This window comes from Vespa crabro, chromosome 16 (genome assembly GCF_910589235.1).
Source record: "Vespa crabro chromosome 16, iyVesCrab1.2, whole genome shotgun sequence".
Classification (NCBI taxonomy): Eukaryota; Metazoa; Arthropoda; class Insecta; order Hymenoptera; family Vespidae; genus Vespa; species Vespa crabro.
In genome coordinates, this window is record NC_060970.1 from 2,282,571 (window position 1) to 2,304,391 (window position 21,821).

The 21,821-nt window shown below is 29.1% G+C and overlaps 2 protein-coding genes and 1 long non-coding RNA gene across 5 annotated transcripts; 2 read left to right on the forward strand and 1 right to left on the reverse strand.

Annotated features, from left to right (window-relative positions):
- The first annotated feature begins 1,652 nt into the window (after nucleotides 1-1,652).
- On the forward strand, nucleotides 1,653-4,675 carry LOC124429700. 2 transcript variants are annotated; one of them, XR_006943525.1, is made up of 6 exons: nucleotides 1,653-1,938; nucleotides 2,094-2,409; nucleotides 2,687-2,854; nucleotides 2,974-3,127; nucleotides 3,499-4,195; nucleotides 4,302-4,675. It is a non-coding gene; the product is annotated as an uncharacterized LOC124429700 (long non-coding RNA). The 2 variants fall into 2 exon arrangements; XR_006943524.1 differs by having other exon boundaries at nucleotides 2,687-3,127.
- Nucleotides 4,676-9,417: 4,742 nt separating this feature from the next.
- Nucleotides 9,418-11,065, reverse strand: LOC124429698. 2 transcript variants are annotated; one of them, XM_046975274.1, is made up of 3 exons: nucleotides 10,310-11,065; nucleotides 10,115-10,241; nucleotides 9,418-9,836 (listed from the first exon to the last, which is right to left on the reverse strand). In XM_046975274.1, exons 1-3 carry the CDS (start codon nucleotides 10,599-10,601, stop codon nucleotides 9,815-9,817), a joined length of 441 nt encoding a protein of 146 aa, XP_046831230.1. In that variant the 5' UTR covers nucleotides 10,602-11,065; the 3' UTR covers nucleotides 9,418-9,814. The 2 variants fall into 2 exon arrangements, with proteins under 2 accessions (XP_046831230.1, XP_046831229.1); XM_046975273.1 differs by having other exon boundaries at nucleotides 10,115-11,065.
- Nucleotides 11,066-12,593: 1,528 nt separating this feature from the next.
- Nucleotides 12,594-20,788, forward strand: LOC124429697 (23 kDa integral membrane protein-like). Its single transcript, XM_046975272.1, has 4 exons — nucleotides 12,594-13,596; nucleotides 15,159-15,347; nucleotides 15,450-15,581; nucleotides 15,674-20,788. Exons 1-4 carry the CDS (start codon nucleotides 13,471-13,473, stop codon nucleotides 15,839-15,841), a joined length of 615 nt encoding a protein of 204 aa, XP_046831228.1. The 5' UTR covers nucleotides 12,594-13,470; the 3' UTR covers nucleotides 15,842-20,788.
- The last annotated feature ends 1,033 nt before the right edge of the window (nucleotides 20,789-21,821 follow it).

Here is a 21,821-nt window from a genome sequence, read left to right on the forward strand (position 1 = left end):
AGAGAGAGAGAGAGAGAGAGAGAGAAAGAATTATAACGAATGAGTGAGAGGGAAGAGAATATGTGAAACCGGCCAGAAGCAAGTGTGTGCGTGTCGAAAGATAATTCCGACCCACTTGGATTACCCACGTGCTCGAATTTTATTTCTACACATGTGCACATGTTTTTTTAACTTTCTTTATTTTTATTTATTTATCTACTTTTGTATATGGGAAGTCTTAAATAACAATTAACGAACAAGTTCAATGTTTCAATTTGAATTTTTCATAGTCTCTCATTGACGTATTTTCTAAGCGGATAATGCTAACATGAGATTTGTCCATATCGCTCATCTCTCTCTTTCACTCTCTCCCCCCTGTATCTCTCTCTATCTCAAGTTTACAATATCACGACAGTTTATTGCCCGTCCAGTAAAACCATTTACAAGAGCAGATTTATACTGATTCAAGGACATAAACTAACAAAACGTTCCGACCCTTAATATATTTTCAAATGCAACATCTGTTCGTGGAAAAGTTGCATTTACCACTGACGGTCAGTTTACATTTATAAAGAGGTTTTCATAAGGGAAACCTGTTACCTGCTACAATTAATTCTCATTTTTATTTGTTCGCATTATAATGTATTCCCCATCACATATATACCTATATATACAGGTATATATACATTATATATGTAGTCTCAATCGTGCATCGGCAATAGAACTACGAAAAATTTCCAAAAGAATAATTGCAATTGTAAATCTTCATTAATTATATTTTCAATGATATATTCCCTTCATATTATTAATGTTCTCAAATTTATAACTATTTTTTTCGTTCAGTAATTCGTTATACATTTCGTTTAATAGTTTCATTTTAAATTTGTCAATTTTTCGTCCTTTCTGATATTATACTATTATAAATTCAATAAATATTTATTAATTAAAATGAAAAATATATAGGAATATATAAATATATACAAACACACACGCACACGCACACACACACAGCACGAATACGTAAAAGAGAGAATCTAATATAAAGTAAAGAACATGAATATATGCAGATTTTTTAAGATATATGTATAGGTATATAAAAATAATTAAATCTATATAGTATGTGTTAATATAGTAATTTAGTATTATATAATGAATTATCGTAGTATAATATATTGTAAATATATTGTACTACATAGTGTAAATATATTGTAAATATTTGTAAATAATTGTAAATACAATTGTATGTAGTATTTATATATTACCATTCAAATATTTTTTTGAAAATATGTAAAATGCACATGATACTATATATTAATATGCTGTAAGTATATTTTATATGTAATAAAATAAATGTACAAACAAAACATAATGCATACAAAAAAAAAGAAAAGTACCTAAAAATAATTGATTTTCCATATTCGAATTTAGTATCAAACGTTAAAAAATTTCTCAACCCGAGTTCGATTGATACGATGTTGTTTCATTCATCTAATAATAAAAATTAATTGTTTTTACAAAAAGTATAAAAAAAAGAAAATAAAGAAAAATTATATATTTCTTTCCAAAAAAAGGAAAAAAAAATCTCTTTTAATGGTGGGTTGGTGTAATTACGCCTGAATTCTTCAACGCCATCTAACGATCTGTTCTGGAAATGGAAAACTGATAAAGAAATAATAGCGCTGTTCTTATTAGACGTATAAGGTTAAGTTACCTTAATATTATAATCAATCTTCGTTTAAAAAATAGATTGATAGATACGTTTGATCCTATGGCTTGTTATAGTGATATACTTTCGTTATGTGTAATAATTATGTTAAATTAATACCAATATTCAAAAAATCATTTGCATAACCATATTCTCAATATATATAGATATATCATAAAATATTTTACTATAATGTCTTTATTACGAATTATTCGATATAACGAATTATCCGTTATTTTTCCGTTAACTGCAAGGTAATTATTCTTCTTTAAATCATTATAAGCTTTTAGCAAAAGAAATTGTACTTGATATTACAATTTTTTTTCCTTTTTTTTACAAATCATCTTTGTATATTATTGCTAATATTGAACATCATTAAGAATAATAAATATAAAAATCTTTTTTTCAGAGAATTCCTTTTGAGTAATTCGTCAAAAAGAAAGAGCAATGTCGTCATTCAATTCAAGAGAGGCTTCAACTATACAGTTAGTTCATCTATTAAACAAGAGTACAAGAAAGCAAAGATTCTATCAAACATTTATAAAGTTGGTTGAAGAACATTAGCAACGGATGCAACTAAACATTAAAAATAAATATGAAACAAATTTCAAGCAAATAAACAAAATAATGAAGTAACAAGAGGTACTGATCAGTCGCATTTTTCATGGAAAGACTTTTTGGAGTATTTATATCCATATATTTGGTATTTATTGATTTCTTTGTCAGTAAGTATGATAATATTAATAAAAAGTAAATTAAGCGTACATAATACAATTATCTTCCTTGAAATGTTTATAAAAATGATATAACAAAAAATACTCTAATCAAATTAGATTATAGATAGATATAAAATTTATTTATCGACCAACAGAAATTAAATTTATTAGGTAATATAAATTTAATTAATTGTGTAAGTGTTGCGATACCGAATGAGATATTTTCTACCGTCTTTGTGTAAATCCATATTGTTTCACTACATACTGTATATTTTTTTATTTGTAGAGCGCCCTAATGGTTACAATGTTAAATTCTTGGATACCGCAATCTTTTGGCAATATCATAAATATTGTGACAAAAATAGTCCAAGACAAAAAAAATGATTCTACATTGAATACTTTGGAAATACTTCTTAGACCAACATTTGTGCTGGCACATATATATGTTGCACAAGTATGCACATTTTATGTATTTTCAAAAATTTCAAATATATATTCAAAATATGTACATCGTAAGGCTAAAGAAGTTCTACACAAATTATTGGTTGTGTTATTTCTGTAATAATGTTATAGCCTCTGCTCAGAGTATCAATATTATTATGTATGCCAATAGTTATATTTATTGGTAATCTATTGGGAAAAAAACTTGCATAAGTTTTCTACAAAAACTCAAAATCAAATAGTGGAAGCTGCTGTCTGTGAAGAAGTTATCCAAAATATACCAACGGTAAATTAAGAATTATTCTATACTTTAAAATCTGCTCAAATGCTATACCAATGGAACATTGATACGTTGACCATAACTCCGAAATTACTTGTTTTAACGTTACGAAAGTATTCTTATTATTCTAAACATATAATGGTAAAATAATAATAAAAATGGTTGTATAAACATGGGCAAGAATGTTATTTTAAAGTATTTTTTAATTAGTCATGTTGTTGAAAATTCAGTGACTGTCAATGTTCTTTCAACTTTTACAATTATAAACATTTGAAGTACTTTGGTGACCGATGACTATAGTGAAACAATTGCGGCCACATATGACCACCGTGACGATCAACGTATTAATTTGATAATGATCTTCTTCTTTTTTACAGGTAAAAACGTTTGTAGCAGGAAATCAAGAAACAGAAGTATTTTCTAAAGAAGTTGAACGTGCAACTGAGTTATATGAAAATTTAGAATTTGGTATTGGTTTGTTTTTAGCAGGAACAGATTTATTTTGAAATAGTATTTTACTTCGTTCATTGTACTTTAGTGATCATTTAATATCAATTGGACAATTAACATTTGGCGATCTTATGGCATTTTTAATGGTAACCGAAATAATTCAAAGATCTTTCTCTCAACTATCTTTACTGCTTGGAACATACGTAAGAGGAATCAATTCAAGTGCCTGTATTTTTAAAATATTTTATTATGTTTACTTGCAAGATTTTACATATATTGTTTATAATCGATTTGAAATTTCTTTTGTTGTACTTAAATATACCACCATCACCAATGATGGTCGGAGGAAATACAAGAAAAGACTCAGGGAATATAGAATATAAAAATTTGAAATTTATCCAAGTCGATCGAATCACATTATTTTGAAAAATTTTAATTTGGATATCCTTTCTTTATGATGTCGACGAGGGTAGCATATCTATTGATAAATGGGACATTAGGTCTCTTCATTCTAGCTATTTTAGAAGTATTGTATTAACTCATATAAATTAAGAACCTGTACTTTTTGCGACTAGTATAATGGGGAATATTTGTCATTGAAAACAAGTTGCGACGGATGAGAAGGTAAATAATAATATATGAAAAAAAAAAAAAAATAATATATGAATAAAAATTTTAATATTTTTTCAAAATATATCATTATATATTGTATCATCATTTAATGTTACAGATCATAAAAGCGGCAAAAGAAGCTAATGCTCATGAATTCATTACAAAATTTCCAAGAAGTTATGAAATTTAAAATGACGAGAGAGGCGTAATATTATTTGGTGAATTAAAGCAATCATCGATTTTAACATTAGTCAAAACAATGATATGTAAAGAGATTAAATATAATTAGGCACGTATCTTATTCTGTATTCTATATGAATTTTATTTTTTTTTTAAATTTAATGCATTGGATTATGAAAGCGAAAGAATGGTTCACAATGCGTTAGAAAATGTAACTAGAGATAGTTATTGCTCATAGACTAAGTACTATTAAACCTGCTTATGTTATTATTGTATTAAAATATGTTATTGTAGAGATAGGTTGAAAAATGAATCGCTGTTCTTTCACTATCAGCGCATAGCTACTTTATCTTGCAATATTTTGTTCTTTTTTTTCCTTTTTTTTTCTTTTCTTCTTTACAATTTACAATTAAAAATGAACTAAAAGATATTGGCAATTGACAATTAATGTTTTTTTTTAATTGTTAAAAATGTTTATCTTTAATAATTAATTTTTCCAATTATTTTTTATCATTCGATATTATATTATATTTACTCGTATTATTCTGTTTTATAATTGATGCATCATTAATGATTAACAAAATATAATTTCTTTTGGAAGTAGCTTTACTCCAATTTTTTTAAATTGAAAAAATCGCGTAGAACTGTAATTATTATAATATAATTAATTATAATTAATAATTATTGTAATTATTAACATTAATCGCTATAAAATTATTCCTTAGTTCATATTCCTAAGTTCAGAAATTTTAAATGTTTCTTTTTGTAAGTTTAGTTATACTTAAACTTGCATAATAAAGAGTATATTTTGAAAAAAATGTAATAATAAAAAGGACTAAATTATAAAAAGAAATATCTTTGCAAATAAATGTGATTTTATTAAATAATTAAAATAATATAATCTTGTTTTCAAATTGTGTATTATGGTTAGATGAGAATCAATGAAAAAATTCCTCATAATAACTAAATTTTATATCTTCAAGAGAAAGATTTTTACATTGCACGCATGCGCGAATGCACACACATAGGGAAAGAGGTGATGATTAAATAGATGACTTAAAGAGTTATGAAAACACACGAGTGAGTAAGTATTACGAACGGATCGTGAAAATATTCATTTACGTAATCCTTTTTGAAAATCGGTAAGTAGAAATTCAATCTACCCTGATATTTATTTCGCGTGAATCCCTATATCTCTTAAAAGCATACATGTAAAACATAACATATATGATTTGTAATGAATATTGGAAAAAGCATTTTTGAAATATTGATCGTATTGAATAAGTACTTATGTTAAATTGATGGAATAATGATAACACAGTAATAAATACATAGAAGCAATTTCTCTCGTATTATTTAAAAATATTCTCGGACAAACATTATCTTAATAAACAAACAAATATCTTAATTATACCTGCAGTTTTAAGAATTTTGAAATTTAAACTTCCCTTTATTTTACTCTGATTTTTTCTAAACTCATTCTTCAATTTATGTTTCAATTTCTGCTCTCGGTACTGTTTCCTGTTATATCCAAATTATTAGTATTATTGGTCATGATCATCTATTTAACTTCGTTTTTATGATACACCGTGTTAAGTATTTTGAATTTAAATCGAGACTTGCTAATTCAATGATCGAACAGACACCAACATCCCTCTCATTAGAATTAAATTTATCTCTGGAATCATTATTGACGAGATAATCATTTCTATCGTCGATTGAATCATAAACGATCGTCGGCTCATACTCTTTACCATCATCTTCAATTTCTTTTTCATCTTCTACTTCAGCATAGATCAATAGATTCTCTTCTTTAGAATCATCGTTATTCTACTTAAAATTTTTCTCATCATTTCTAATTTCACCGATGGTTTTGAAATAAATACAATGATCGTATCTATAATTTGCTAAACAAGTGCTATCCAAATTATCATTAAATCGATATCCAAGAACATTATCAACTTTATGATTGATCTTCATTTCCTTTTTGTGATGAGCTCTACGTCAATTTCTTTCGAAATTATGAGATTAGTTTGTTCGAGGTAATATTCCACTTTGATACACGCTCCTGATGGTCCTTTGATAATCTTTTTGATCTTACTCGATAATGTTCTCCCAAATTAATGAGAGAAGGTGAATTCCTTTGAAAAATAACATAAGATAGGTTCGCGATAATGAATATAGCGCGAATTAAATATCGCAATATATTTGTTAAAGTGAGATACAATGGTAGATGTGTTCGTGTATATTAACGTAAAGTTAGTAGTGCTAGCTATTTCTAAAAGAGTAATCTTTAATACGACTCGGAGATCTGAACGATGTAAGTTCGAAAGGTTGATTGACTTTTTGGTGTCTCTCGAATTGTCCGCAAGAACAGTAATGAGAGTAGGAAAGGAGTAAAACAGAGCGGAAATGAAATACAATCAATCCATGGAAATGAAAGATGACTATTGATCGGAGAAGGGTCGGGATAGTTCTTTCAAATGTTTAAATAATCCTATGTGTTATCCTTTTGTTTTGATGATTTTGTAGACTAGAGGGTGTCAATGGATATTTCAGGCATCTACTTTCAATGTTTGTTTATTGTCTGATCAAACATATTATTGAAACTATATACTTGACAAAAAAATGCATAAGCTCGAACAAAAATGGCTATGTATTTTTTATCTATGCTCATTCTTAGCGAGTTTCCAAAAAGTTCCCAAGGACAGACATTTCCAATAGTGATATATGACTCTTAGGAAAAATTACTATGATTAACTGAGAGACACACGTGTGCGTCAACATACTCGCCCCCTTAAATGATCACGTTTAACACGTTAAGCGCCACGTCAGCCATCGGTGGCTGACACTGGATTTTCCGTTTAGGCCGCGTCAGCCAATGCTAGCTGACACTGAAATTACATTTAGGCCGCGTCAACCACCGCTGGCTGACACTGAAATTACATTTAGGCAGCGTTAATCACCGCTGGCTGACAGCGTATAACATGATATAGAACTATATAAAATTTACACTGTTTTATGGAATTGCAGTAAAATTATTCAAAATTTACTTAATTTTGACACTTTACAAGATTTGTGGATATCATTGAAGCACGGTAAACATAAAAACGGTTCTCCTTTACAGGTATTACAAAATGTGACAACTCGTTTAGTTTTTTTTCCTGGCCATTTGTCTACTATCTTTTGATACATTTTTATTGTAACACGATTTACAATATATTCGTACTATAATACCAGCGCTTCTAAGTGGCGCGCGTGGCCTGACGGGGACTGTCTTCAAAATCGGCGTGGCGCTCAACGTGTTAAAGCAAAGAAGAATAAAGATATTCGTTGGAGATTCGCTAAGATTTATTTGACATAAATGATCTATTAATGTTATATTTGGATTATATTCGTTGATTCGAATATGATAGTGTATGAATACGAATACATATATGTGTAGTATAAATGACTTATAAGTTGACATATGTTGAACTTATAAGTTAATTACATTGATACGTTACTCGAATTAATCAACTAAGAAATAAAATTTATAAACAGTTAATAATTACATATAACTGTATTTAATCTGCCTTGGTTGGCAGCGATGCAACGCTCTTAACACTTTGCTCGTGCGTTTTTGTGACCCTGTGGATTGTTGCTACGTAAACGATCCCTACCTCATCAGGATGGCTTGTGATAACGTGATCTAACATTCATCGCTTAGGCGGCGTATTGTCTTTTTCGGAATACATAACTTAGAAATGTTCTGCTTGACTTTGATGCCATTTCCTCCATATTGTTGATTGCACTAATGCTTTCCACGTTTGTTTTAATTTTTGATAATATTGACATGTAAAGAATCGTGATGCTGGAATCTGCCATCGTCCATACGACTGCAAGTCCGCTTATTATTCAGCTTACAATTGAGGAAGTGAGTAAGAGCGAATAAGACAAAGCGTTAAGAGAAAAAGGGGAGAAGATGAAAGTTAAGGTTTGCCTTTGAGCGTACATGTGAAGTGCCTTGAAGAGTATGTATTTGATAGTAATGGTTCCGATGGTGCCATTTTTGTTTGTTATGGATTTGTTATGAAAGATATGATGAATAAGATATGATATGAAAGATTGCATCGTTTACAAGTTCCTTGTAACTTGGATTCGATCGCATTATGATTCGTGCGGAAGCAATTTTGCTAAGATTCTATTTTTTCGACATTGTTCGCCATGTTACTCGATCGTTGCTTCGATTAACTTATGATATTTGGATGCGTAATGATTTGTTGCACGGATGGTGCAAAGCATGTCTTTGAGAAAGTTTCCTGCGGTTTTGATAGCATGTGTATATTTTAATATTTAGGATAATCTCCGAGTTTAATATGCGCCGGAAGAATTTTTTTAACCGTGGTTGCTTCTATGCAATAATCGTTGATGAGCTTGAATATGTCTGTAAGAGTAAGCTTCTCATTTCATGTAAAAATTTAAATAATTGATCCGAGATAAGAAATCCATTCGATCAGAGATCTTCATACCACGTTGCAGTGCAGTTTTGGTTGATTGTAATAGTCAATCAATGTTGTTCTAAGCGAGAGCATAATTCGATGCGGTAATGTTTATAAAAGAAATGAATGACGCGAGTTCGCTTTGTAGGCATGATTTTAGATAAATTAAACGTCTATAGTCGTCCGGGGAACGATTATTGTGAATGGAAGATTTGAATTAATTCGCAAAACCGGACCAATCTTTATATCGACCGCTAAAATTGGGCAGTGCGATTCGCGGTAGATATATCGTTTGATCATCGTTTAGATTATAAAACTTTACTTGTGTTTACTATTACTATTAATCTTTCTGCAATTGACAATGTTTTTACGTAATTATCCTCAATATCAAGCTTTTCGTCTAAGTACGTCTACGCAACGGGGAAGTATTTTAATAAAGTATCTTGAATTTCATTGAAAATAGTGAAGCTTTCCTTCATATGATTAATTTTTGACCTTAAATGATATATGTTTTTATTCATTCGACAAAATTGAATTATATCTATAAAACGCGTTAATTGAGCTTTGAAAATTCGACGCTTAAATTTTAAGCCAGTTAAGTTTTCTACGGCAGAGGCTTCCACTGAGAAAGAGAATACGAAAGGACAAATAAATAGTCTTACTTGAAAGATGTAATGCTACCAGGTTGATGAGTCTGGCAGATTTTATCACTGCGACTTCCGACAGTTCATTGATTCTCTGATAATTCGTTATTTGGGATAGGCTGCTAGTAACTCGACTGCTTCGTTTCCTTACGTGGCTTCTTAGACTGCTCACAGGATCAGTGTCATCAATATTTGGCTCGAAAGACCAAAAGTATATTGTGACGTGAGGGATGCAACTACGAGACTGCTTTCAGATACGCTTCTCACATCGGTCCAGCGATAATAGTCGATTTGCACGGAGAATCTTCTCCCTTTTCTCTCTAATCCTACCACTGGTCGCGATTAACACTAGAAAGACCGAAACTTAGTATATACCTATATTATCCAAAAGCAGTCAAAATGACAGCATTGTGAACGAATAACTAATGTGTTTTGAAATTTGTTTAAAATTTATTTTTAATATTTTGTATATTATTTACAGTTATATAACAAGTTATTAGTAAATATTAACAATAAAAAAAATTTACTTCACTTGGAAAAAAAAAATAATTTATGCATTATTATTTGTACATTTCATGCAAATAAAAGTGGAAATCTTTTTATGTGCACATTTTCCGCAAACATACCTTTGACATTTTTCACATATATTATTTGTTTTGTTGTTGTGGCAAAGTCGTACTTGACAAATTTTGCGTTTGTTATAATGGGTTGCATTTGATGATGTTGCAGTTGATCTGTTGGCCCTTTCACACCCTTTAAAATACAAGTAAATGGTAACCTTCTAGGAATACCACCTTCATCAATTTTTGACCACACAGTACCATCGACAGCTGTTTCGGTCTCCTGAAAGGTGTTTTCTGTTTCTTCATCAGAGTCTGAACTACTTGGCACTCTACATCTTTTCCTGGGCATATTGATGACGCTTTCATTTTCATCATTGGTGATCGACTCTTCATCGCTATCTTCAGTGTCAGATGTTTCACTTTGAATATAATCCGCTTCATCTTCAGATGATAGTTCAGAATTTGTTACATCTGATTCTATATCGGAGCACTCTTCACTTATGTTCGTTAGCTTTTCCAATAACTCACTTCTATTCTCCATTTCTTTCATGAATTTAGGGTGCAAAAGAAATAAAATAAACAACTTGTTAGAACAACTATCACTGCATAAAGATTGAAATAACAAATACTACTTTAGCTTATTAAGCAACTGCAACTTATCATGCATACGCCCAAAACGACAATTTATCATGTACTTGTATGTTATCATGTAAGGGTAATCGAAAAAAAATGAAAACTGTTATTTCAATACAGAGCTAAACTGGTAATATAAGAAATTTACTCAATTCAATAATAAGAGTCATTTGATTATTTAAAATTTCCCAAGCCAGTCATTTTGACTGCTTTTAGGCAATATGGGTATAACATATATATACCGGAAATGAAGGAGGGGGAGTTAACTACAATTATTAATAAATGCATTTATATGTTGTACAAAAAGTCATAAAATTCTAAGAAATTGTGTCATTATATACATAATTGTTTTTCTAATTGAAATTAAAAAGCAGTCAAAATGACTTCCTTGGGCAATCTAGTATTAATAAGAGCGACAACACAAGGCTAGGATTACGATGAAAATCATTAGCAAAAGATCGTTCGGCGCATTCTTGAAAATTACTGAGAAAATGTGAATTCTTTTGAAGGATTCCATGGAACTCGTGAGATAGATGCGCGGTAATGAATATAGCGTGAATTAAATATCGCAATATATTGGGTTATTCGGAAAGTAATTTCGTTTTTTCCCGACAGAGGATTTAATTGTATTTTTTTGCATCCAACTTCACACTTAAGCCGCATAATCATTATATGCTTTAAGAGCTGATATAACAAGGTTTGTGTATGAAAAAGTCCAATTGATTCTACGCAGTAGTTTTTGGTTGATGCCCTTTTAAATATGGAGAGCAATAAGTAGCATTTTCGTCATATTTTACTTTTTTACTATAGAAAAGGTAAAAATGCTGTTCAAGGCAGAAAGAAATTAACCGATGTCTATAGAGAAGATGTGTTGACAGTACGCCAGTGCCAAAGCTGGTTTGCAAAATTTCGATCCGGCAATTTTGATGTCGAAGATGCACCACGTTCTGGAAGGCCGGTTGAAGCTGATAAAGACACGATAAAGGCATTAGTCGATGCAAACCGGCGAATAACAACACATGAGATCGGTGAGAGATTAAATTTATCAAATTCAATTGTTTATGACCACTTGAAAGGTCTAGGTTTAACCTCGAAGCTCGATATATGGGTTCCCCATATTCTTACGTAGAGAAATTTCATCGTCGCGTTGACGTCTGCGATTCGCTTCTCAAACGTCACGAAAATGATCCATTTTTGAAGCGCATCATTACTGGGGACGAAATATGGATTGTATATAACAATGTCAAACGCAAGAGATCATGGAGCAAAAAAGATGAACCGGCTCAAAGTATTTCCAAAGCCAATATCCATCAAAAAAAGATAATGCTGTCTGTTTGGTGGGATTTTAAAGGAATCGTTTTTTTTTTTGAGATTTTACCAGATAACACAACAATTAATTCGGAAGCCTACTGTCATCAGCTGAACAAACTGAATGATACACTTCAACAGAAAAGGCCAGAATTAATCAACAGAAAAGGTGTAGTGTTCCATCAAGATAATGCGAGACCTCATACAAGTTTGGTCTCTCGTCAAAAACTTTTATAGCTTGAATGAGATACAATGCCACATCCATCATATTCTCCAGATCTGGCATCTTCGGATTATTATTTGTTCTGGTCACTGCAAAATTTTTTAGATGGTAAAATTTTCATTTCAAATGAGGAGGTCAAAAACCACCTCGATCAGTTTTTTGCCAGCAAAGACCAAACATTTTATGAGCGTGGAATCATGCTACTATCAGAAAGATGGCAAAAGGTATTGGATCAAAATGGTCAATATATAATTTAATAAAATATTTGTTCATTATATGAAAATTGTCTTTCATTTTTACAAAAAAAAAAAAAAACGAAATTACTTTCCGAACAAACCATTATTTGTTGAAGTGAGATACAATGCTAGATGTGTTCGTGTACATTAACGTAAAGTTAGTTGTACTAGCTATTTCTAAAAGAGTAATCTTTAATACGACTCGGAGATCTGAATGATGTAAGTTCGAAAGGTTGATTGACTTTTTGGTGTCTCTCGAATTGTCCGCAAGAACAGTAATGAGAGTAGGAAAGGAGTAAAACAGAGCGGAAATGAAATACAATCAAGCCATGGAAATGAAAGATGACTATTGATCGGAGACGGGTCAGGATAGTTTTTTCAAATGTTTAAACAATCCTATGTGTTATCCTTTTTTTTGATGATTTTGTAGATTAGAGGATGTCAATGGATATTTCAGGCATTTACTTTCAATGATTATTTATTGTCCGATCAAACACATTATTGAAGCTATATGCTTGACTTTATGCTATATTTAAAAAATGCATAACCTTTTGCAATGTATTTTTTATCTATGCTCTTTTATAGTCAGCATCCAAAGAATTCGTAAAGGTAAATATTTCCAATGGAGATATATAACCCTTAGGAGAAAGTTCTGTGAACACTTGAGAGACGCACGTGTAAGTGAACAATTTTTAAAAAGTAAAATGATCGAAAGGATATGCATATGGATGTGGAAAATAATCGATAGGAGAAATCAAAAGGAGAGAAAAAAGAATAAAAAAAAAAAAGGAAATAAATAGAATGAAAATCAAAATTATTGGTACTATATTAATATTTGTAATGATGTAATTTGTAATTTATGATTGCGTCAATATTTGCTAAATTAAAATTAAACGGCGCACGCTCGTGCACGAAGTCCAGGATTGGGTGTGAAGGTGTGATGGAAAAATAGGGAGGGAAACCGGAACTTCTCACTCGAATTGATTGTAACTGTCATTCGTTAAAAGACAGCGTATGTGATGTGTCAAAAGCAAAGAAATATATACCGAAGAAGAAGAGCATCCAGAAAAGATAACAAATATAAAATGGCTGATAAAGTGACAATAATGAAGACACTCCTCGTATTTTTCTCTTGTATATTTTGGGTAAGATAAGTGATATTTGAATTTTATAACTTTTCATATCTAATGGAAGACTTTATTTTTATAGACTTTTTTTCTTATATCAGGCAATTGTGTAATTCTATATAAGTATCTATGCATTATATTTATTAGAGACACTATATTATACACTATTTTGTACAATTTTATATCCAATACTATGATTTATTGTTTTATAATATACTATGTTATTTGCTATAGAAAATTATATAACTTTTTTATTTTTTTTTTTTTTTTATTATTACATTATATTTTATACAGTGTAATTTATCTTTGATATATTATTCTACAATATTAAACCAAAAAGAATGTATAATTAAAATTATCTAAATTAGGATATTTTTGTTTAAACATTTACATGATTAACCACTTGATATACAATAACGTCTCTAAGACGTCATTCATTTCATGTGCCATTGTAGACTTTGACGTCTTCGAGACGTCAAAAACTGTCTTTGGCTAACATCGGACAGTATAAAATTGAGCCAAATTAAATGGTATCTTACGGACGCGTCAATGCTTATTTTAATTGTATGTCAAGTGGTTAATTAGTATAATCGTACATAAAATCAACTGCTGCACAACAGTTTGCTATTTGACGAATCAATGACACTAGTTGATTTGCTCATTTGTTTGTTTGACATTAATTGAATAGCTTGTTTATGGATTAGTTAATCGATTAGAATAGAGATACATTATACAATTGTTTTTGAGAAAATCCGCAAACGAAACGATATTGATTGATTGATTCTGTAATTGAGCCGTTTATTTTGAAAGTGGCCAAAGTCCATTTATCTTCAAATCAAGATATTTAAGGGTTTGCGTTTCAATGAATTTAAAAATATACGTATAGGATATTAATGAGTCATACTACTTAAGTGTATCTAAGAGTGTTAAATTTATAGTTCCTATTAAAATAGTGGCAATTATTAAGTGAATAATATGCGTTTTCTTATCAAGAATGGAGTTAGGCCACTTTCAAAATAAACGGCTCAATTAAACCTTTTGATTTTAGTCTTTTAATTAATCTATCTTCCGTTTGTATGATACGAAACTTCATTTCACAAAATTTCAAAGAGAGTCTGACGTTTTTCTATTAAAAATAAAATTTTGAATGTTAACTGAAATTTTTAAATAAATAATTAAAATGCTTAGAAAGTATACTGAAAGATTAATTGAAGATTATTAACATTTTCAGAAGACTCTAATGTATTTTTAATAAAAATAACACAACAAATGGATCAAAATATTTTGACGATTTTTAATGATTTTTTTTTAAATGTTAATGTTTAGATCGTTTAATTGGAATAATTATGAAGTATTAAAAAATAATAATTTTAAAATGTTCAAGCATTTCAATATGTCCTATTAACATTATCATCATTAATATTATCTTTTAAATAATGAATCTTATGTTAAAATATAATTCATATGAAGTATATTAATTATTATATGTTCTCGGGAAAATTAATAAGAATGATCAATCGAAATAATAATAATTGATATTTATTTATACGTGCATATTTATCTATAACTTTTTTTCGTAGGCAACAGGTATGCTAATAGTGGGTGCGAGCATATTGATACATTTTAAATTTAAAGATTATTTTATTAATAATCCGGTAGGAGGTGGAACAATGATATTAGCACTTGCTATACTTGGTATAGTTTGGATGCTATCTGCACAATTTGGATGCTGTTCTACGATTCTAAAGCGTTCTGGTTTGATCTATCTGGTAAACTGTAAAACGATATTTTATTTTCATTTAAAAGAAAAATTATAAAAGAATAATGAAATGAAAAAAATGTGTTAAATAAATGTTTCGTTCAATTCGCAGTATGGAGCATTTTTAACGACCATATTGTTATTGGAACTCTGTGCAATTACATTGATTTACATTTGTATTCAAACGATGAACGAAAGATTGATTAGCATGTCAGCGTCTGATCCTAATAAAATATACACCGAGGTATAATTAAAGAAATTTAGTAAAATATTTGTAATAATATAAAAATATCTCGAAATGATAATATTTAATATTATATTCCCTAATAATTACAGAGTTGTTGCCAAATTATATTTAGAGTCTTCAAGAGTAATGTCGAATTAACGGATAGTATTATTATTGGACTATTATTATTTCCAATAATTGGAGCATGTTTAACAAGTTTTTTAGTTGATATGATTAATATTGCAGAAATTGAACGCCGAAGAACCGATCGCGTATAGAATAGACATTTCATAGATTATCAATAAAATAATCATGTAAGTAATATTATTCATTTGTTAAATATGATCGTTTTAATTGTATTATTGTAAAAATTAATCATAATACTGAATAAATCCGATGTACATCGATAATTCTAGACAATTGATATTATTAATAATTCTAGTCAATATCCATAAAATTATAATAATTATTGATATTACTAATTTATATATTAAGTTGAGGAGAAAGTTTTTTCGTATTTTAATGCAAAAGTAAATCAAATTTTTGATATAATTATAACCTTTCTAAAAATACTCAGTAATACGTCACCTTTTAAACGCAAGCCATTATTAACAGATTGATTGATTAATACTACCAGAGTTGTACGATCGTAATATCAATGGCTGAAAGAATATAAAGAAACTTTTTTCTAATTTAAGTCAATATAAATATCGATTTAAGAAAGAAAATGAAACAGAAATTTCAACAATTTCTATAAATTATAACTTTACGTAACTGCGATAACTGGTTATTTGTTGACCTCTACTGTTAATTTTATTCTTGTCAATATTATTGAAGTCAATATTATTGAAGTATATAATGCTATCACCACTATACGTTTATCGTATCTGAATATAAGCTTGTTATTTTCCCCTCACGCACATATAATAATCGGTTTCGTTTGTGGTAAAGTAAATAGTGTTAGTAGACTGTGAAATCGTTCTTTTCAATCTCTCATATGTGTATCTCTCTTTGATGGTAGCATGTATCTCCGTGCTAGATACGATGTCAGTACATATTTGTTTCACGATAAATGTATAGAAAATAATAAATATAATTGACACGTATAAGAATTAATATATAAATCTTCGACAAAATTAGAAATATGTCGAATATTTTTTTTTAAATAATTAGTAAATACTTGTATATTATATTATTTTAATACAAATTAAAATTAATTCATTTCCACACTACCCATGAAATAAAACTCCTACCGTTATTTTTTTTATGTGGTTTCCTCTGTAAGACTAGTCCACTCTAATATACATCGACTATTACTACTATTACTACTATTACTACTACTACTATTACTACTGAAAGTAATAACAATAATAATATAATATAATTTAATGTAATAATAATAATAATAATAATAATAATAATAATAATAATAATAATAATAATAATAATAAAAATGTACCTAAACATTATTTATATACATAGAAATATTATTTAGCACGTTGACTGCCACGTGCGTTTTCAATAAAATCTCCTTCAGGCCACGCGTACCGTGAAAAATAATAAAAATTAAAAAAAAAATTTTATTAAGAAATTTTTTTATAAAAAAAAAAAAAGAAAAAAATTCTTTTTTAATTTTTTTGTATTAAAAATTTTTTTATTTTAGAATTTAAAGAAAACAACAACTTATTGTCCAAGTTGTCCCGACCAACCTCAGCTTTGTATAGAATGTTTTAAAGTTTTACATTCTACATAATTTTTCTAATAAACCATTTTCGTATTACTTTTATAATAATAGTTTATATTAATGAATATAGTTTATATTAATTAATATTCAATAGTTTTGTTACTTCCTCTGCGAAATATTTTTTCAAACACATACGAATATCCATCGCAAGTAGTCAAAGAGGCATCACCCCAATACGAGTGACGCGGCCCAATCAGAAATTCTACTGTCACCCGAATATGTGTGACGTGGCAGTCAACGTGTTAATACATTTTATATTATAATAGTAAAGACAATTAGCTTCGATTTATCGTAAGTAAGAAACAATATGAAAACAAATATATAACGATCATTAAATAGTAAGACAAGAAGAAACTATAACGAACGGAAACAAAAGAAATGTTTTTTACTTTTCATCAGGTATCGTTTCATTATTTGCATTTTGTTGTTCGTCACTGCGACAGCATCCATGAACAACTTTGTATTTTTATACATGTAGCGAGATATTTTGGTATACAGTAAAACCTGGTTTTGTGCAGTCCTTTTTTATGCGATTTTATTTTTGTGCGATTGGTTTTGTGCGATTTTATTTTTGTGCGATTGGTTTCGTGCGATTTTATTTTTGTGCGATTTTTTTCGTGCGATTTATTTTTATGCGGTATATGAATCTTAGCAACGTTAGCACCAGTTTAATGTTTCCTATCAATGTACATATACATTTTGTGAACGAACTCTGATTACGTGGTCTCCTTGACAAAGATGTATCTAGACTTCGCGATGCTCTGTTCATTTGTTTTAAACAATCCCCTGACAAGGCAGAGTCAGTTACGTACATATTGTAATGACCTGGACGAGATGATTGAAGACCAAACTGTCAATGATAGTGACATTATCAATAGTTTGATAGATTATGAAAATGGACAAGAAAAACCGGAATCTATTACAGTAGATAAAATATATGCAGGGATCCAGATTTCTAAAAAATTGGAAACGCATTTTCTTAAAATAGATACCAATGCGAAAAAACGCTTAAAATTCCAAAAAGAGCTGAGATCATGTATGTCTCGCTATCGTGACGTTTACAAGCAATTGACTAGTTGACCGTCGTCACAAAAACTGATCAGTGAATTTATGGTACCAAAAAACAAATCAATTGAAATCCTATCTTCAAGCGACGAAAGCGATTTTGAACCAATTCATCACAAGAAGATGCGCGTTTTGGATTACGACGAGTAGCACCAAATTATTTAATATATAATTTGAAAACTTCTCCATGTATATGTACAATGAAGAATTAAATATTTTTACAATTTCTTCAGGTCTAATTTAATTATTTAATTTAATTGAAAGCATTCTCTCATCTATTTCATAAATCATTGATGTATTTTCTAAGTCCGACTTTTTTTATGCGGACTTAATAAAAATCTTTTTTATTAAGTCTAGATACATCTTATGTCCACCGCATAAAAAAAATTTTTGATAGTATATCGTACAAAGTTGTTGATTATATGTAAGAATTTAGAAAATTTCCGAATATTTTTTTATACTATTTTTTGTATGCTGACCCTATCCACCGCACAAAAACAGATTTTACTGTATGCTTATTGTAATCAATCTGGCGAAATACTCCTGGAATAGCTGGATAGCTCATAGTAAAAATGACTCGGAATTGTTGATATTAAAAATTGCTTGAAGTGCAAAGGATTAGACGTATCTATTAATGGGCGATTATGCGTCGAAATATTAAGAACACGATTTGTTAAGTGTTCGTGCATAAAATCATCACGTAAAAAATGATATTGACGAGGATCTAGATTCATAATTCAGGAATCGAAATTCTCGTAACTATATAATTATGTTAATTTTTTTTATCGTATCAATGTAAATGAAAATAATGAATTAATTTATATTTTTTTCTTAATTTGATAATTTAATAAAGTCTTAGTATTCGATCTCTTATATTTATTTCTTCTACTGATGATTGACGTGAATTTCACGATGATCTGTGCTAGATCACAGTAGCAGTATAATTTTGTTTAATGATAAATGCATATAAAGTATATATATATATATATTTGTCTATTATTTTTTCAGAATTAATCAGTAATGAACATATATATTATATATTAGTTTTAGTAAAGATCAATACACGAATTTGTTTCCACATTATCTGTGAAATTTTTTTCCCAGCCCTATTTTGTTATAATTTCCTCTGTAGAAGTTAACTTCATATTATTATTATTATTATTATTACTATTACTATTACAATAATAATAAATAGAGACTATGTCTTTTTAATGTATAAAATCTAAAAGGAACTACAAATTTTTCAAAAATTTAACAATATTTTAGAAATTCAGATCCATTGACATAAACGATTGGACACGTAATTTCTTATTTTTCCACCTGGAAGAATCATCTGTCCAAAGCTCATTAAAATAATCAAGGAAGTTACTGTATCTGGAAATATTCAGAAAATCTTACTATTAGCTGTTAACGCACACAAACAGGCAGCCAATCATTACTTTAGATATATAAACACACGTCATTTAAGCGTATATATGAAAAGCAATAATGGAATTATAAAATTTTCCTCTTTTACTGCAAATTTCGAGAGTTGCCACAGTACAAAACTTTTTCTTGACGAAAAATGTCGAAAATATTTACGCCATCAATGAGAACAGGAGTAATTTACGATCAATTTTGATAAATACGATCTTGTTTTAAAGAAAAATATTTAATACAAGACACATCTTTCTAGATTTTTTAAATAAGTTTTGTATTTGTGCATAAACTATTTTCGAAGAAATATCATTCCATAGTACGATTATTTTCAAAAAAAATAAAACTTTTTCATAAAATTTAAAAAAGGTGTCCTAGATTGTATTTTTCTCTTTAAAATAAGAATCTGATTATCAAAATCAGTTAAAAATTACATCTATTCTCATATGATGGCGTAAACTATTATAAAATCAAGGGTAACGGCTCCAAGCGTAACGTTTACACCATTGCAAGAAAAATATTTTCAAAATATTTATTATATCATTTATCATAATGTCTAAAAATACATAAAATCATTTTAATTATAAAAAAAAAAAAATAAAAAAAAAAAATTACTTTTTATTATACTTACATTTACTTTTCTTAGATAAATATGATTGTCTACAAAAATAAAACAAATAATTTCATCAGGAATAGTTTCGTTTCCATGTCGTGCATAATTATCAGTAATAGTTCTGTTATCATGGATATCAGGAGTCATTAATAAATTAATAAATTAGTTCATATTATAAACATTGTAATGAACATGTATCGATCAGTCAAACAAAACGGTGCTTTTCAATATAAATATTCACACATACATATGCAACTGGAAAATCAACTACAGCAAAATAGTAGTAGAGCAAAGTACAGGTTCCATAGAGAGTGAATAATCGAACGGGAAGAAGTGATAAATAGCGAGTAAGAGGGAGGAAGTAAGAGAGAGAGAAAGAGAGAGAGTTATAACGATTGAGTGAGAGGGAAGAGAGTATGTGGAATCGGCTAGAAGCAAGTGTGTTCATGTCGAAAGATAATTCCGACCTATTTGCATTACCTACGTGCTCGAATTTTATTTCTACATGTGTGCGCGATTTTTTATCTTTCTTTATTTTTATTTATTCATCTTCTTTTGAAAATCTTAAATAACAATTAACCAATAAGTTCGAGGTTTCATTCTTGCTTGTCGCATTTAATGCAATTGAAAATACTTGCTTCCCTTGGAACAGTCTTCTCGGTTTTAAACTGTATTTAGTTTAATTCAAACAACAGGCAGGAAAGAGAAAATAGTGTAAGCCAGTATATAGCTTCTCGGAAAGTTGAAGTACCTCCTAGAAAACATTGCAATTAACCATCCATTTATTAGAAAGGCCGTCATTGTTAGCAATTAAACGAAGTTATTAAATATCGGCTAATTAAAAGTCTCAGAATATATTTCTAAAGTTTTATACTTTCGCGTTGGAAATGTTCTAACGATTAATATGTCCTTTCTTTTTATTTGTTTATTATTTTTTACTTTTTATATTTTTATTTATTTATCTACTTTTTTATATGGGAAGTCTTAAATAACAATTAACGAACAAGTTCAATGTTTCAATTTGAATTTTTCATAATCTCTCATTGACGTATTTTCTAAGCGGATAATGCTAACATGAGATTTGTCCATATCGCTCATCTCTCTCTTTCACTCTCTCCCCCCTGTATCTCTCTCTATCTCAAGTTCACAATATCGCGACAGTCTATTGCCCATCCAGTAAAACCAGTTACAAGAGCAGATTTATACTGATTCAAGGACATGAACTAACAAAACGTTCCGACCCTTAATATATTTTCAAATGCAACATCTGCTCGTGGAACAGATGCGTTTATCACAGACGATCAGTTTACATTTATAAAGAGGTTTTTACATGAGAAATCTGTTGCCTGTTACAATTAATTCTCATTTTTATTTGTTCGCATTATAATGTATTCCCCATCACATATATACCTACATATGC

Coding starts and splice junctions, on each gene's coding strand:
- LOC124429697 (XM_046975272.1), top strand. CDS start 13,471: ATGTGTCAAAAGCAAAGAAATATATACCGAAGAAGAAGAGCATCCAGA. Junction 15,348..15,449: donor GTTCTGGTTTGATCTATCTG/GTAAACTGTAAA, acceptor TTCAATTCGCAG/TATGGAGCATTTTTAACGAC. Junction 15,582..15,673: donor CTAATAAAATATACACCGAG/GTATAATTAAAG, acceptor TAATAATTACAG/AGTTGTTGCCAAATTATATT.
- LOC124429698 (XM_046975273.1), bottom strand. CDS start 10,601: ATGAAAGAAATGGAGAATAGAAGTGAGTTATTGGAAAAGCTAACGAAC. Junction 9,837..10,114: donor ATATGTGAAAAATGTCAAAG/GTATGTTTGCGG, acceptor CGGTCTTTCTAG/TGTTAATCGCGACCAGTGGT.